A 16620-nucleotide genomic window follows, 5' to 3' on the forward strand; every position below is an offset into this window, starting at 1 on the left:
GAATCTAGAATAATCTCATTAAAGAGTTTTTTAAAACTACATTGTACTCTCACAACCTGGAGAAATAATAAATTCCCTGGCAAACATGGGTCTCGAGTGAACATAGAGATAGCTGTCAAAAGATAACTCAGGTGAGTTGTATTATGTTGAACTATACAGAAATATTGTTTGCCCATTTTGACCTGCAAAAATTTCCGTTTCAGAAGTTTCAATCTAATAGTAAGCTGCCCTATAGATTTTCACCTTTTCTGGTTCCTTCCCAAATTCCTTCTTCATTGAGGAGCTGATCGTCTTTAACACATGCTTTCCTGGTACTCCCATCAACCTGGGAACTCCCTTCCTCATCTTGCCCTCCTTTCTAACCCACGCTTCCCTGGGGCCAGAGTCTAGCTCCTCCTTCCCTGCCTTACATTTGCACGCTGACCACCTGCTGCCCCTTTCCTGCTTCCTTTTTCCTTGTAGCATGAGAGCATCGGGCACCTCACTGTGTTTTTTTCTTCTCTTATTTTTCGTGCCCACATATGCTACATTTCCCAGGTTTAGGCAGGTTTCATAGCAGAGGTGAAGGCAAGGGTGAGAGTCAGCAGAGCTAGCTGTATTCATTGAATACTCACTTACATAGGGGAAAATTCACAGAGTGAGAAGATACAAAACATTTAGACACTCAGCTTCTGAGTTATCTGCCTCAAATCCCATTTACTAAAGCTTATGTCCTTTACTTACATAGATCTCCTCGGTCTTCAGTCAGTCTGTTTCTTCTAATAGCATTAAACACAATTACAAAAGAAGTGTAGCTTAAGATGGGGGTGCTCCTAAAAGTAGTCATGCTGACAAGCAAAACTGAAAAACTAATAGCTTGATTGTTGATAAAAGAATTAGAAACGCTCTGGAAAACACCTAAATGTCGACAGCAACAAAACAGCAACATGGGACCACTGACTGCAGTAGCAAACATTTTGTATCTGCCTGTGCAGGCATCATTGATTTACGGAAAACTGCAATGATGTATGCAGTAAAGATAGCCCTGATTCATCAAGAAAATGTTTGTTGTGCTCAGTATCAGTCTGGTTAAGGAAGAAATGAAGTAATGCATTTTAGAAATATTTCTGTCAAATGGTTAAAATTAAAGATCTGATGTTTATTAAGGAGTTGAGCCTTAGTTACTTGGAAAATAAATGATGCTAGCACTCTCCTTCCCCAGCGATACCAGATAAAAGAGGCAGTGTCCTCTAGGCTTTGCCACAGCTACTGCCCCCTTTGTTTGTGGTCTCCCGACGTCTATGTTGTTGTTTATTCATGGGGTTTTCCTTCCCTTTTCTTTGGTTTCAGATGCGAGTGTCTCTCTGGCTTATGTGGTTTCCCCGTGTGTGAGGTGGGATCCACTCCCCGCATAGTCTCTCGTGGAGATGGGACACCTGGAAAGTGCTGTGATGTCTTTGAATGTGTTAATGGTACGTGGGGTTTCTCTTGTTCTCAGAGAGTGTACTTTTGTGCAGGAGGAGGAGGAGGGAGGGTTAAACCTAGCCACTTCTGCCCTTTTTTTTTTAAAGCAAGGAATATAGTCAGGGACTTGATGAAACTCACTCAGAATGAAGGTTTGCTTAAGATCCCACAGCATGGTAAAGGAATTTTAGGATGGGGATCATCATTCCAGCCGTCAGAAAGAGAATTTTGGAAAGAGCAGATTGCGTATTGCTGTCATACTCTGCTGTTGTTCAGTATTTCAGAAATTTTAGGATTTCAGGAGAAGGATCATGGAACCGGTAATCGTACTTCTTCCACTGTCATTCGTCCTGGTCCCATTGTTGTCAGGAGGTAGTCTATGTAAAATCACAGTGGAGCTACCACTGCTGGAAACAGGAAGGACATGGTTCACCTAGGCCAGCACGTTCTATTTAGAATACTGTAGGCAGTGCGCGGTCATTAGTATTGGCCTACTTTAGGGCCCAGGAAAAGGATTCTTCTGACACAAGAGTCCTTCAAACATAAATCCCCTCTCCCTTTCACTCTTCGTAAGAGAATTTGGTACCTGTAGCTGGAGAGAGTGGCATGGTGTTTATTAAATTTAGATGACTAGAAACAAGGGGAGCCTAAAACCTGTCCCTGCCCCCAGTGTTTTCAGGAGAAAAACAAAGAATAAAACTCAAGCAATGAGGTATCAAAAATCGTAGAGAGCATTATTTAAGTACTCACTACTTGTACATCAAAGGAAAACGGAGACATATTTGGACAAATACAACAAAACTGCACATACAGAAACATTCATATAACCACAGCCTATAAGAATTCAGGGTTAAGAAGGTTTCCTATCCTTTCTCCCAAGTTCTCCCTCCCCCATGAGAAAAGGCTGTGTTGAAGCTGAGTCCTGTTTGACTGCATCCTGTGGTTTATAGTCTAGTGGCTACATGTTGTGTTGTGTTATGTTGTGTTGTACTGTTTTGTTTTGAAGAAACACTTGGCATATGGTGTCCATGATTAGGAGAAAGCAAAAACTAGAACCATTGGATCTTAGTTGGAAAAATTGGTTCTTCCACTAACTCGCTGTGTAACTGTTAGCAAGTTTCTTGGTCTCCCTGGGCCTCAGTTTCCACATCTGTAAAACGAGGTTAATAATATTAAATTAAATGAGGTGTTATATGTGAAGCACTTGGAAGTGTACCTTAAGTACAAATAGTTTTTATTATTTTGTGCCCACCTCCAGTTCAGACAAAAAGGCACTCTCCTGGGCCTTCCAGGGGGGTCGAAATGATGATGAGCACTTCCTGGCTTTCAGACCTCATAAAAACAAGCACACACAGAGGGGTAGAGAAAAAGTTCAGTCTGCATAGAACTCCTTCTCAGTGCTTTTCCCTTCCTGTGTTATCATCCAGCCAATAGGAATGCCTATAAACACCAGCAAATAGGCAAGTAAACCTTTTCTCTCGGGCACCACTGCAGCTTAATATAGTGTAGGAGATATTCTGTGAATACTTGCTCATACCATTTGAGACTGAAAGAAGTCACTCCTTACCCTGGACTCCCCCAGCATCTCAGATATGCCTCCTTCCAGCACTCATCACTCTGTATTGCAAATACCTACTTTCATGTCTGTCTTCCATTCTAGAATGTGACCTGCCCGAGGACAGGATGTGTATCACGTTCACCCTTGGGTTTCTGGACATTAGCATGTTATCTGGCTCACAGGGGTGCCCAGATTTTGTCAACTGAGTGAGCCAGTGAATGATCTGATTTGTGTCATCTTAGTTTCCTCCAGAGGTAGCTCTTAAATACCAGCCCATGGAGGAGTTACTTTGTGGGAACCCTCCATCTTTTATTGCCCAACACTTTCATTTTAAGGGATTTGTCCCCTGGAAATATCACCTCAGATAATAAAATTTGCTACTGCTTCCTCTGGGTAAAGAAGAGGAGTGCGTCTTGGTTATAGAAACCCAATTATCCTCCCTTTCTTAGCAAGACGTTCATGCAACATCTCAATCCTATCTGATGTGACTTGGACAGTTGATAATTGCAGCCCTGCCTGGGTGCCTTGAATTAAGCTTTGGGGCCCACTCCTGTTTATAGCCTCACTTACTATGGAACCCCAACTTCAGAAAGAGGACTTGCCATCTGCAGTGGGAAAAGGTTGAGATGGCAAAGCACAGTCACAGTGTTTCTAGTGGTTGCTTCTTTTTGCCAACATAACTTGTTGCATGATCTTTATTTCTTGTCCTCCTATAGTGTCTTTATTACTATGTTAGTCATTCAGTTATAAATGAGAATAGAAACTATAATACTATTCATAATCCTACAGAATAATATTTAAAGACATACTGTCTCAAAGTCTATATTTGATCTCTTTTGAAGTACATGTATACCCATCTCCTCTCTTCTCTCTCTGTTCTTATGTGAGTGTGTGTGTATATACACACACACACCTTTCATCCAGTGCCCTGGGAAATTCTTGTTGTTGTCATAAGGTCACCACTAAAGGACATTGCATATCAGAGATTGATTCTCATCACGTAGAAAAGCAGAGGTCTATTATTCCATCTATGTCTCTGTGTATCTCTATCTATCTATCTATCTATCTATCTATCTATCTATCTATCTATCTATCTATCAGTCTATCACCTTGCTTATCCATAAAGGATCTGAGGCATCTTTACAGTGAGAACAGATAAAATAACATAGTGGTAAAATATTAATGAGAAAAGAGAATCAGAGCCACAGAATTGTAAGTAAAAGTTGAAAATGAAAACCAGAAATAAAGAGTCCACAGGTCTGCAGGCCAAAAGTGTTTTTGTACCATAGTGTCTAGAGTTAAATATCAAATTAGACTCCCAGCTTCCTGGCCATCCAAGTAAGAAAGAAGACGGTCAGATAAGGGTCAGATACACAATTCTTACTTGCAGAGAAAAAGAAGCCTACTGGACAGGACAATCACTCTCTAATGGAAATTTCCCACATGGAGATTAAAAAGGAGATCATTAGATGATGAAATAGATCATTTATTTTCTCAATACCATAAATGCAGAAACAAGTTTCCTATGACTGTTCTTCTCAATATAAAACAAAAGCAAAAAATTAAAGTGCAACTCAGTCAAAGTGATTCTAAATGATCAGTTTGACACAGTTAAAACCTAAATGCCTGGAACATATCTGTCAATTTTGAGAACTCCCCAGTGTGTAGGTATAGATCCATAGAGGCTTGTTCAGGAGACAGTGCATTAGAATTAACGTAACTAACCCCAAATGCTTTCACCAAGGTTGCACGGAGGCAGTCAGTTCCTCAGCTGCCATCCAGATGATCCATATGCTTACATTTTTTAAAGATAAGCATTGAAGTGAAAACACAAGATTAAAAAAATAGAGATGGAGAACTCAAGAACTCTTGGCTTTTGAAAAAACAAGCCTGGATAAATAAATGCAGAAAACATTGTCCATAAATATTACTTCTCTTTGCCTATTTGAGGGTAGGGCAGGCTGAGGGGTAGAAAAGGGAGGCCCTGCAGTCTCTGACAAGAGCCTAAAGTAGGACTTTTGAGTTGTTGATTGAAGGAGAACCCCTTTGTTTAGAACCAAAGGAGTAGGTGGTACAATTGAGCTCCTTTTATGTGAACTTAGGAGTCAGAATTTTTACCTAGAAGTAGACCTCTGAAGTGGTGGAACGATCTGAAATCTTCTTGAATAATGAGAACTACATCTGCTGCAGCCCACAAATAACATTTTGTCAACAGTCAGCCGGAGCTGAGTAGTGGCCTCCACCCTTAATGGGCCTGTGCTCTCCATTTTGTCACAGTGCTCCCTATTGTCTTATACCTGGCCCGCCTCTCTCACTCCTATAGTCATCTGGGTTTGAAATCCCAGGCATGGAATGTGCAAGCAATCTTTTGGCTGCTTAGGTATGACCAGTTGTCCAACATATATGCATAAAAACCTAAGTAAAATAGAGCATGTTGGTTTGAGTGTCACAGTCGTTAGCATGATGTAGTCATCAAATGTTCCCCAGGAAAGTAAATAAATTAGTCTGTGGTATTATATTATTGGATGTAAACCAGCTAAAACTACCAAAAATAATTTTCGGCTTGTAATATTTACTATTAAACAATTTCTTTGTGACAGTACAGTTAGCAGGATCACTTTCTATGGAGGCTAGTCCATGCTCAGCAACAAGAGCATGTCATTAGTATAAAAGAGGAACGTTATCCTCCTGTTCTCGGTGATGCCAAAGGTGTTGCAGTGGAAAGCTGCTCTGAGAATATGGAGGCATCACTTGTATACAGCAGTACCATCCCAGAGCAGTTGTACATTGTTAAGAAGAATGTTCAGATGAGGGAGAACTCCATAAAACTCAGTCTGTGTTTTCAACCTGTTTTTATGCCACTTGAGATTTTTACCTGCTAGAACTCTGTCCCTGCAGTGCTCTGATCCTCACAGCAGTCAGATTTTATATGAATATTAATAAGTAAGAGACTTTATAGGGTCTTACTGCCCACCAGTACTTAGTTCCTATTTTATTCAGACATATATAAAAGGTGAATAAAAACTGGAAATGGTGTTATATTGGTCATGACAGAATTCTCTCTCAGATGCTAACATATACAATTGACCAGTCACAGAGAAGCCATGCACAAAGTCTGCATACTCCTCATGTCTAGTTTAGCCTAGGAAAACCCAGACTTGTAGTCTGGTAAGAAGAAAACTGGTACAGAGCCATTTCTGGTAGAGCAGTAATAGTAATGCTTCTAGGGCATAGTGTCAACTGCTACAGTAATGGGGAGGATCTGGCACTTTGGAAGAAACAGTCTGCTCAGTACGTCACCCAGGGCCATACCAAGCTAATTTTGCATAAGAGTGCTTTATGGGGAAGCGGATGGGGCTCAAGTGATTGGGCTCCCGCTGCCACATGGAAGGTCCCTGGTTCGGTTCCTGGTGCCTCCTAAAAAAGCCACAAGCTGGAGCAACAGGCAGGCACAGTGAGCTGATACAACAAGAGACACAAGAAGAAAAACTTAACAAGAGACACAACAAAGCAGGGAATGGAGGTGCCTCTAGCAATTAGGTCCTGGGTTTGATTCCCAGTGCCTCCTAAAGAAACAAGGAAGATGAACAGACACAGCAAGTGAAAAAACAATGAGGGGGTAGGGAGAAATAAATAAAATAAATCTTTTTAAAAAATCCTTTATAAAAATATCATTTCTTCCCTTACCCTGAATGAATATCTGCTTGGTGTACTCTAGCACACACCTGCCTTCTCTTGCCCCCCATAGAAAAGGTTTTTTCCCCCCTTCAGGTACTTAGAATCCCATACACCCTATCTTTATGATTATATCAGTTTGTTGTTGACTAATGGGGAGATTTTCATATGTTTCCCATCTACCATATATTTTATTTCTTTTGGCTTTGGTCTATCATACTTGCTTCCTATACAGCTCACCCCCAGTGAAATAAAACCAGAGGCCTCTTCCTACTGAGAGGTTGAAGAAAAAGGCAATAGAAGTGTACCTGAGTTTCCTCTCCATTCTCAGTTAGATATGAAGTTCCTACAATATAGTCTTTTCCTTAGCTAGTTATATACCTATCACCATCTGCCAATCAGTATAATTTGGCAGGCAGTAGAGTTTATTAACAGTCTGTACTCTAAAGCTTTTTTTCAAGAGTTCTGGAATATATTAAAAATTGAAGTGAACATTCTAGAACTTGGAAACATAAAATTTAATTGGGCAGACAAAAAATACATACAAAAATCACTAAAAGAGACACTTTTATGTATCTCTGCATTGAGAAGTACAAATTACAGGGTAAATTATTGCTGCATAATATTTTTCTTCTCCATATCCACTTAAATCATCCTCTTCTAGAGAGTTGGCAAGTCTCCGTACTGTTCTGAAATCTGCATCTATACCCCAACGGATGAAGTAAATGGTCACTGCTCCCCCAAGACCTCTGCTAGCCTTTTTATCATGCACTCATCTGAAGAGCCTCTTTAAATTTCTCTCAGCTTCAAACAGATTTCTTTATCGGCTGGGATTTTTCACCTAAAGGATTAATGGATTGTCTAAGCTATGTTTTTTGGTACTCTTCATCTTTCTAAATCCCATCCTCCTTGCCCCCTGCACTTTATTTAGCTAGTGAGACTTAACCGTCCAATCCTCCATCACTTCCATTCCCTCTCCCTTACGCTTCTGCAAACCCTGCAATGAAAGAGGTTCACCTGGACCAACTTCATTCACAACCAGAATCTTCCTTCCTCACCTCTTCAAATCTTGCACTAACATTTGTGACTTCACCTACCTGTTAAAGGTAGTTGATTAATTCAAATAAGTAGTTAATATTGATCGGTTTATAAATTATATTTGATTTTTTTCCATTTGCTTGGATGTCGGCATTTTGTTACAGTACAGTATTTTGCCTTGCCCTACAATATGCCAGTTTGATTTGTTTTTATTATTATTATTTTTTCTTTATTTTTAAAGAAGCTTTAGATTACATAAATGTTACATTGAAAATATAGGGGATTTCCATGTACTCCACCCGCTCCCTTCCCACACTCTCCCCCATTAACATCTTTCATTAGTGTGGTACGTTTGTTGAAATTAATAAACACAATAATGAAGCATTGCTGCTAATCATGGTCTATAGTTTACATTATGGTTTACACTTTGCACAATTTTATAGTTTTGACAAAATGTATAATGTCCTATATCTGTCATTGCAATGTCATTCAAAACAATTCCCATGTCCTAAAAATGCCCCATGTTATACCTGTTCTTCCCTCTTCCTTCCCTCAGAACCTGTGGTGAAGATGTCTTTACATCAGTGTTACAAGTTCTTCCATTACTAGAGTAATAATAAATCTAGTCTGTAGTTGCATTCCCTCCTTATGTTTGTTCATTCCTTTATCTTGAGGATTTGGGGATGGTGATGCCCACTCCACTTTCAATTGAGAGGAGGCTTAGATCATGGAGCAAGCCAATTTGATTTATAAAAGCACTCCGTTTTCTACACTTTGGAACTTGTGGTCTATCCATATAGCTGTACAGTTTCTTCTACTCCAAGCCAAGATTGATAATGTTAGCTACAAACATATGGAAGAATTCTGAGCTATAATAAGATGACTTCTAACATTAATTGTCTGAAAAAAAAAATTACAACCAAACAGCACTAGGAAGGAAGTTCAAACATACGTGTTCACTGCTTCTGTAAATCCACACATATATACAGAGTTCTTCTCATACTAATCTTGTGACTTTAGGCAAATCACTTCATATTTTCAAATTTCATTTTCCTCATCTAAAAAATAGAGATTAGTACTTGCCCTGTCTTCCCAGAAGGGCTATTATAAAAGAAAATGAGAAAGTAATTCTTCTTAAATACAATACAAATGTAAAGCATCATTCAAACTTCTAACAAAGCACTTTGAACATGCAAGGTAACATTAAGACATGATGTTGGAACAGAAAGAGGAATCAGTGAAAGCCGTGTACATAATAATCCAGCTTTCCCCACCTTACTGAATATTGTCTTAGCCCTAAGAACTTTTTAAAAACAGCTTTATTGAGGCATACCATACAATTCACCAATTTAAATTGTACAATTCAGTGGTTTTTCAGAGTTGTGTAACCATCACAATCAATTTTAGAACATTTTCATCAGTTGCTCCACCCAAAAAAGACAACAACCCACCAGCGGTCCCTTCCCATTTCCACCCTGATGCCCCAAGCCCTAGGCAACCATTTATTTTCTGTGTTTATAGATTCACCTCTTCTGTGCATTTCATGTAACTAGACTTGTACAATTGTGGTCTTCTGTGACTGGCATCTTTCACTTAGCATAATGTTTGTAAGGTTCATTCATGTTGTGGAATGGATCAGTACTTCATATGGCCAAATAATAATACGTTTGTTTGGAATATTTTTTTTCATCCCTACATCAGTTGATGGACATTTTGGGTTATTTGATTTGGAGACTATTATGAATAATGGTGCTATGAATATTTGTGTACAAGATTTTAGGTAGATGTATATTTTCATTTCTCTTGGGTATATACTTAGGAGTGGAATAGCTTGGTCATGTGGTAACTCTGTTTAATATATTGAGAAATTGCCAAACTGTTTTCCGAGGCAGCTGCACTTTTACCAACATTGTGTGAGAGTCCCAATTTATCTACATCCTCATCAACACTTATTATCTGTCTTGTTTATTATAGTCATCCTAGTGACTGTGAAGTGGTATCTCATTGTGATTTTGATTTGCATTTCCCTAGTGGCTAATAATGTTAAGAATCTTTCCATGTGCTTATTGGTCATTTCTGTGTCTTTGGAGAATTGTATGTTCAAATGTTTGCCCATTTTTTAAATTGGATTGTCTTTTTACTGTTGTGAAAATTGTTTATTTATTCTGGATAAAAGTACCTTATATGATTTGAAAATGTTTTCTGCCATTCTGTGGATTCTTTTTCTTTTTTTTTTTTTAATGTTTTTTTCCTTTTTTTTTTTTATTGTTGGAGTGTCTTTTCATTTTCTTGATGGTGTTCTTTGAAACAAAATATTGATGAAGACCAATTTATCTATTTTTTCTTTTACTGCTTTTACTTTTGGTGTCATATCTAAGAAACCATTGCCTAATCCAGGGTCACAGAGATTTATTTCTTTGTTTTTCTTCTAATTGTTTTATAATTTAGCTCTTACATTTAACTCATAATTCTACAGTTTGGCTTGAGTTAATTTTTATCTTCTTTTTCAAGATTATTGTGGCAATTCTGGGTCCTTTACATTTCCATGTGACATTTTTGGTCCATCATTTCACTTTCTACAAGAGCAGGCAAGGATCCTAATGGGGATTGCATTGAATATGTAAATCACTGTGGGATATATTTTCATCTTAACAATATGGTCTTCTAATTCATTGTCATGGGGTGAAATTAAAGGTCTTCTTTAATTTCTTTCAAACCTGTTTTGTGGTTCTCAGAATACAAGTTATTTCATTAAATTTATTCCTAAGTATTGTATTCATTTGATGCTATCATAAAGGGAATTGTTTTCTTAATTTCATTTTCATATTGTTCATTGCTAGGATATGGAAATACAATTTATTTTAGTTGCAATTTTACTTTACAAAATTGCTGTACTCTATTAGTTCTAATAGTTCTTTTAGTGAATTCTTTAGAATTTTTTATTTACAAGAGCATGTCATCTGCAAACAGAGATAATTTTGCTTCTTCCTTTCCAATCTGGATGCCTTTTCTTTTCCTTGCTGAATTGCCCTGGCTAGAATCTCCAGTACAATGTTGAATAGAAGTGGTGAGAGCAGACATCCTTATTTTGTTCCTGATCTTAGGGTGAAAGCATCCAGTCTTCCACCAGTAAGTATAATGTGAGTGTGGATTTATCATAGATTCCATTTATCAGATTGAGGAAGTTCCCTTCTATTCCTAGTTTGTTTAGTGTTTTTATTATGAAAGGGTATTGGATTTTGTCAAATGCTATTTCTTTGTCTATTGTAATGATCATGTAGTTTTTGTCCTTTAGTCTATCAATAATGTTGTATTACATTAATTGATTTTTTGGATGTTAAATCAACCTTGTTTCCTGGTATAAATCCCACTTGGCCATGATATATAATCCTTTTTATATGTTGCTTGACTCTGTCTGCTCTTTTTCTTTTAAGGTTTTTTTGTGTCTAGATTCATAAGAGATATTGATCTGTAGTTTTGTTTTCTTATGATGTCTTTGTCTGGTGGGAGTGTTTTTAAAGCATCCAAATTTAGAGGTAAAATATGAACTTAGGGAGAGTGTTTCAGGGCAAGGAAAAATTTTAAAATACTGATTATCATGAGGAGAGTCCTAAACTTGGGAAATGAGATCTTAACAAAACATAGCCTTGAAACACAGTGGAAAGAGCACATGGTTTTAGTTGAAGAGCTGCTGTTTTTGACCTTGTCATTTGCTAAATGTGTGACTTTGGGCAAATTAAATCTAGGATTTCTTCACCTCAAAACTCAGTGTAATGATATTTTGTTGTGAGGATTGAATGAGGTGTTGTATAGAGAAAATGCTTTGTTAAAGAGCAAGCACTATTACAATTATAGGTTATTAAACCAGATAGAAAAAAGAAGTTAGGGGAAGTGACTGTGGCTCAACTAGTTGGGCTCCTGTCTGCCATATGGGCGGCCCTGGCTTCACATCCAGGGGCCTCCCTGTGAAGGCAGACTTAGCACCGCGGAGAGCTGACTCAGCAAGGTGACGCAACAAAAAGGGAGACAAGCAAAAAAACACAGTAGAGTGCTGCAAATGTACACAGAGAACAGACATCGAGCAAGCCACAAGGATGGGGGGGAATAAATAAATAAATACAGACACAGAAGAATGCACAGCGAATGGACACGGAGAGCAGACAGCACACAAAAAGCCACGGGGGAGGGGGGAATTAAAAAAAGGAGAGAAGAATGGAGAAACAGAAAAATATCATCTCCCCAAATGACCTAAATAATTTTTTCTTCGGGGGCAGAACAAAACCCAATATGGAGCCAGGATAATTTACGTTTGAGGTAGGAAATGACTCAACAATACACATATAATCTCTTTAAGGCACATGTCAGATATGAGAGTTTCATGGTCATAAAGATTGCCTTTATTGGGAAAATAGAAATTCAGTGCAGATTTGCTAAGGGGGAGTTTCAATTCATTAGTGTAAAAAGTTTTGTTCACTTTATTCTACTTTGCATTGCTTTATTGCCTGTTAAAATAAAATTATACCGAGTTTAGTAAATTTCCATCAAATTATGACCCCCTGCTGTCAGAGTTTTCTAAAAGCTGCTTGAAAATCCTACAAGGACACCATTCAGAAGTGACTTTGAATATACCTTGATTGTTATAACTCCTTTCAGAAACAAAGCCGGCCTGCGTGTTCAACAATGTGGAATATTATGATGGAGATATGTTTCGAATGGACAACTGTCGATTTTGTCGATGCCAGGGGGGTGTTTCCATCTGCTTCACGGCCCAGTGTGGCGAGCTGAGCTGCGAGAGGTACTATGTCCCTGAAGGGGAGTGCTGCCCAGTTTGTGAAGGTAAGAAAAGGTACTGATTCAAAATTGAAAGGAATATAAATGGTTCAGAGTTTTACTATCAAAACTGGCCTAATTCAGTCTCATCCAGAAGAAGAGGAGATATTGAAGAAGTTCCCTTTCTATAACACGGTGGTCTTTCTTTTGAACGTACATTTCCTTGTAGTGTTAGTAATTCCAGGTAGATTGTGAAACACTGCTCTGAGGGAAGTTGTGCCTGTTTCCGCAGGTCAATGTGAAGTGCTTCCCTTTCCTCCCTGCAGCTCTAGCAGCTCCTTAACAAGTCCCAGGGCCTTCTCTTCACCTTTGCATTAGAAGCACCACCCGCTCCAGTTGCTCAACCCTGTTCACTGACAGTCTGTCTCGGAGGGGCGCTAACCATGCCTCCCTAAGGATCCCGAGGCCTCTCCGTTTGGGATTAGGACGCAGCTGCTGCTCCTTAGAAAAGGTGTGGCGGTGGCTCCCCACCCAGCCAGACGTCGGGCAGGGTTCTCATGGGCTGCTTTCTGTATTTTCCTCTCTTCTCTCTAAAAGTCATAATTCTGTGCTCCTCTCACAGATCCTACTGTCCCGCCTCTGACATTAATAAATAGTAAACAGCCAGAATGTTCCCTCTGAATATCATTCATTACCACCTTCGCATTTTAAACATTAGGATGCTGATGTTCAGAGATGTAGAGTGCCTTGTCTGATTTACAGCTGAACCTGGAATAACACACCCACACCTGCCTGTTCCTCTGACGTTCCTCCAAGCACACTGCACTGTTTCCCCAGAAAGGAAGCTGTGGGAGCCTCCTTGTCCTGACCAGGTCACAGACCTTCAGTCTGAAGTCAGTCGTGCTGGTCTTGTGACTGGAGTTCACCTTGTCCTGATGTCTGCACGTGAAGTGGGAGGGTACAGAGTGGTGCTATTCCTCTTCCCGCTTTCCTAAAATCTTTTAAATGTTTGAGCTATGTTGGTCACGTAATATTGAAGATCTGAAACTTTTAAAGTACTTATGAAAACCATATTCCTGGGGAGTGGATGTAGGTCAAGAGGTTGAGTGCCTGCTTCCCATGTATTCAATCCCTGGTACCGCCACAAAAAATAATGTGTGTGTGTTCCTGACATCGAACAATGAAGTCTTTTCTCTTGTTAGAAATTATTTTATCCAACACAGGAGAAAGGTGTTGGTTGTCACTGCATATCTATAAAGAAAAATCCTCTTCAAACGTTTAACCTTCCCATTTGGTTTGTTGCCTGCTGCTCCCAGTTTGCTATAGTCTCTGAAACTATGTCATAGCTGATAGTGTAAAAACATAGATAGGAACCTCTGTGTAATAATCATGGGTTGCCTGGGCCTGGATCTGGTTTTGTCTCACTTCCTAGAATTGAGATCAAGGCTCAAAGCAGAAATGAAGTATGAGTGTAATATTTTTTTATAAAAGAATTTAGAAAGCCTTATCTGTATCAGGCCTCTTGGCCGCTTCCGTCTCTGGCAGGCTGCTTTTCTAAAGCTGTGACTACATTACTTTAAATGTTGGTCCTTCTAATTTTCCCGTAATACCTTCCATAAAGTAAGGAGGACCAAAGTCAAAACTGCCTGGACGTTCCTATCAGTAGAGAGGCACTTCTTTGTTGAGGCCAATTTTTTGTGTATTTCTGAAAAAGAAAATTGAGTGATTTCTCATGTTTTCATTTAGATCCAGTGTATCCTTTTAATAATCCTGCTGGCTGCTATGCCAATGGCCAGATCCGGGCCCATGGCGACCGGTGGAGGGAAGATGACTGCACATTCTGCCAGTGCATCAACGGAGAGCCCCACTGCGTGGCAACAGCCTGCGGACAGAGCTGCATGAACCCTGTAAAAGTGCCTGGGGAGTGTTGCCCTGTGTGTGAAGGTAAACCTTGTAGATCCTAACAAGTCTCTGCAAATGTCTCATGTTGGATAGACTTCTACCAGTGTGTTCCTGTTTGTTATTTATTTCCTCAGGCAGAATGTCTGCTTCATGCTGTTACCAGTTGCAGATGAATTCATTATATAGCCAAATCTAATCATTCGGGGGAAATAGTGCATATTTAAAATGAGAAGAGCATAGTCTTTATTTTACCAATGCAGATCTGCTTATCTGAGTACTTGACAGTATACATTTTCCAGTATACAGTATACATTTTAATATATACATTTTAATTCAGTTCACTTCAAGCCTAATTAACATTCAAAGGTCAAAGCAATGAAATAAAATTGGAAATAAGACCCATGACTCAAGCATAGCATGTTCTACTTGTAATGCTTCCATAAGCCCAAGAGTCCTGGCAGTTGGCAGACAAAACTGGAACCGTCAAAGGCAATTTGCGCTACATGGTGCCCTAACTCTGAACATCCTTTTCACGTCTCATATCATAATGGACGTAGCTTAACAATTACTCTAATACTTTCACTTCTGTCTCAGTTACCTAAATTTGTGACATCTCTTCCTTTTTCATAGAGGGAAGCCTGAGACATCCTGGACTGCTGGTCTTTCTGTGCCGTCCCCTATTCCAGTCCATTTCCCCCATCCTGGATGGGATCTTTGGATGCTTAATCAGGTCACCCGTAATCCTCTGTTAGTACAGACTTAAGTTTGACTGTTGTACAACAGATCCAATACAAATTATCTGTCATTAGGAAGCACATTTGCATAGTAAAATTAGCTTAAAATGGGTCAAAATTAATACATGTTGAAGACGGATCCTTCTAGAATTAAAAAGAGATACTAAGAAACCGACAGGCCTTCTCAGAAATCCAATTAAGTAGACTAAGCCCTACATCAAGAAGTCTTTGCTTCTACCTAAATTTTAATAAACTCTAGACTTATTTCCTGACTAACTTCATTAACCTCTGAGGGGTTAGACCTTAAAAATCACATAAAAATTTAAGCTGGAGGACTCTAGTTCTATTGACATCACCAATTCCCTCATCATTACTCTACTCCGAATGCAGCCGCTACGCTCCAAAACTTTATAGCTTCCAGATGACCGATTTTGTGGAAATCACCCACCCCCTCACACAAATACTCCTCCCATCCCCTAAAGGCAATGCTTCAACACTGGGATAAGAAGTGCACAGAAATCTTTATAATGGTTGTATAGTCAGCTTCACAGGAAGGCGCGCCTTCCCGAGGCAGATGAAGGTGGAAGTACCTATTCCTAACAGTTAGGAACAGTATGTTTTCTACTTGAGACTGTCAGAAAAATTAAAAGCATAAATATACACTCCAGTAAACACTAGCCCTTTAGCCTCATGAGCTTGCATCATAAATTTAAAATAAGACTAAAAAATTAAAAAAAAAAAAATAGGAACTTGCCCCTCAAATGTTAATGAAAGAGAGAGGAATCTTTTTGCATGCATTAGCATATGCATCAGGGTGAGTGGAGAAAGGAAGCAGATGATGAATGGAAATTTTATATTTATTAGAAACTGACTGATTTACTCTTATCTCATGTGGATGTTTGGATAGGGAGTGAGTGAATGCTAGTGTGGTCTCTTAGTTTGGACTCTGAAACATCTGCGATAGAGTTTTAATCTAATCTTCCACTGTTAGAAAAGAGTTATAGTTTTGGTCAGCCATTAATTCCAAAAAATGTATTGAGAACCTCCTGAAGTCCAGATACAGCATTGAACACAAAGATAAATAAGACCATTCCTAGTTAACTTCAAAGAAAATATTTAGAATACGTTTTCAGCTAAACCAGGAGAAAAGAAATGTCCATTTTGAGGTTCTATGGGGTAAGTGCTTTGCATCCATACTCTGTTGCATTTAATCCTCACAGCACTGTACTTAGGACTTTATTATCCCATTTTAGAGATAAGACGTTCAGGCTTAGAGAGATTGAGATCATTTCCCCCAAGATCAGTTGCCACTATGTGGCTGAGCTGGAATAAATTGAAGTTTGCTGGATTCCGCTGCAGTTCTTTTTGCTCCCCCTTTTCCCACTTTCTGTCTCAGTTTACTCATGCATCCTAGTTCTACTTCCCTTATTAATCTATTTGTTTCTGGCTTGTGGCTCTGTGTTGGGAAGATAAAGGATTGGAAGAGGACTAAGGAAGAAA

At 39.0% G+C, this 16620-nt stretch overlaps 1 protein-coding gene across 1 annotated transcript in view; it reads left to right on the top strand.

The window, feature by feature from the left end:
- Window positions 1-16620, top strand: part of CRIM1 (cysteine rich transmembrane BMP regulator 1) — a 211869-nt gene that overhangs the window by 113900 nt on the left and 81349 nt on the right. The window contains exons 5-7 of the mRNA XM_004466035.4: window positions 1330-1451; window positions 12368-12550; window positions 14231-14428. Of these exons, the coding sequence (XP_004466092.3) occupies window positions 1330-1451; window positions 12368-12550; window positions 14231-14428 (503 nt within the window). The remainder of the gene's footprint in view (window positions 1-1329; window positions 1452-12367; window positions 12551-14230; window positions 14429-16620) is intronic.

This window comes from Dasypus novemcinctus, chromosome 17 (assembly GCF_030445035.2).
Source record: "Dasypus novemcinctus isolate mDasNov1 chromosome 17, mDasNov1.1.hap2, whole genome shotgun sequence".
Lineage (NCBI taxonomy): Eukaryota > Metazoa > Chordata > Mammalia > Cingulata > Dasypodidae > Dasypus > Dasypus novemcinctus.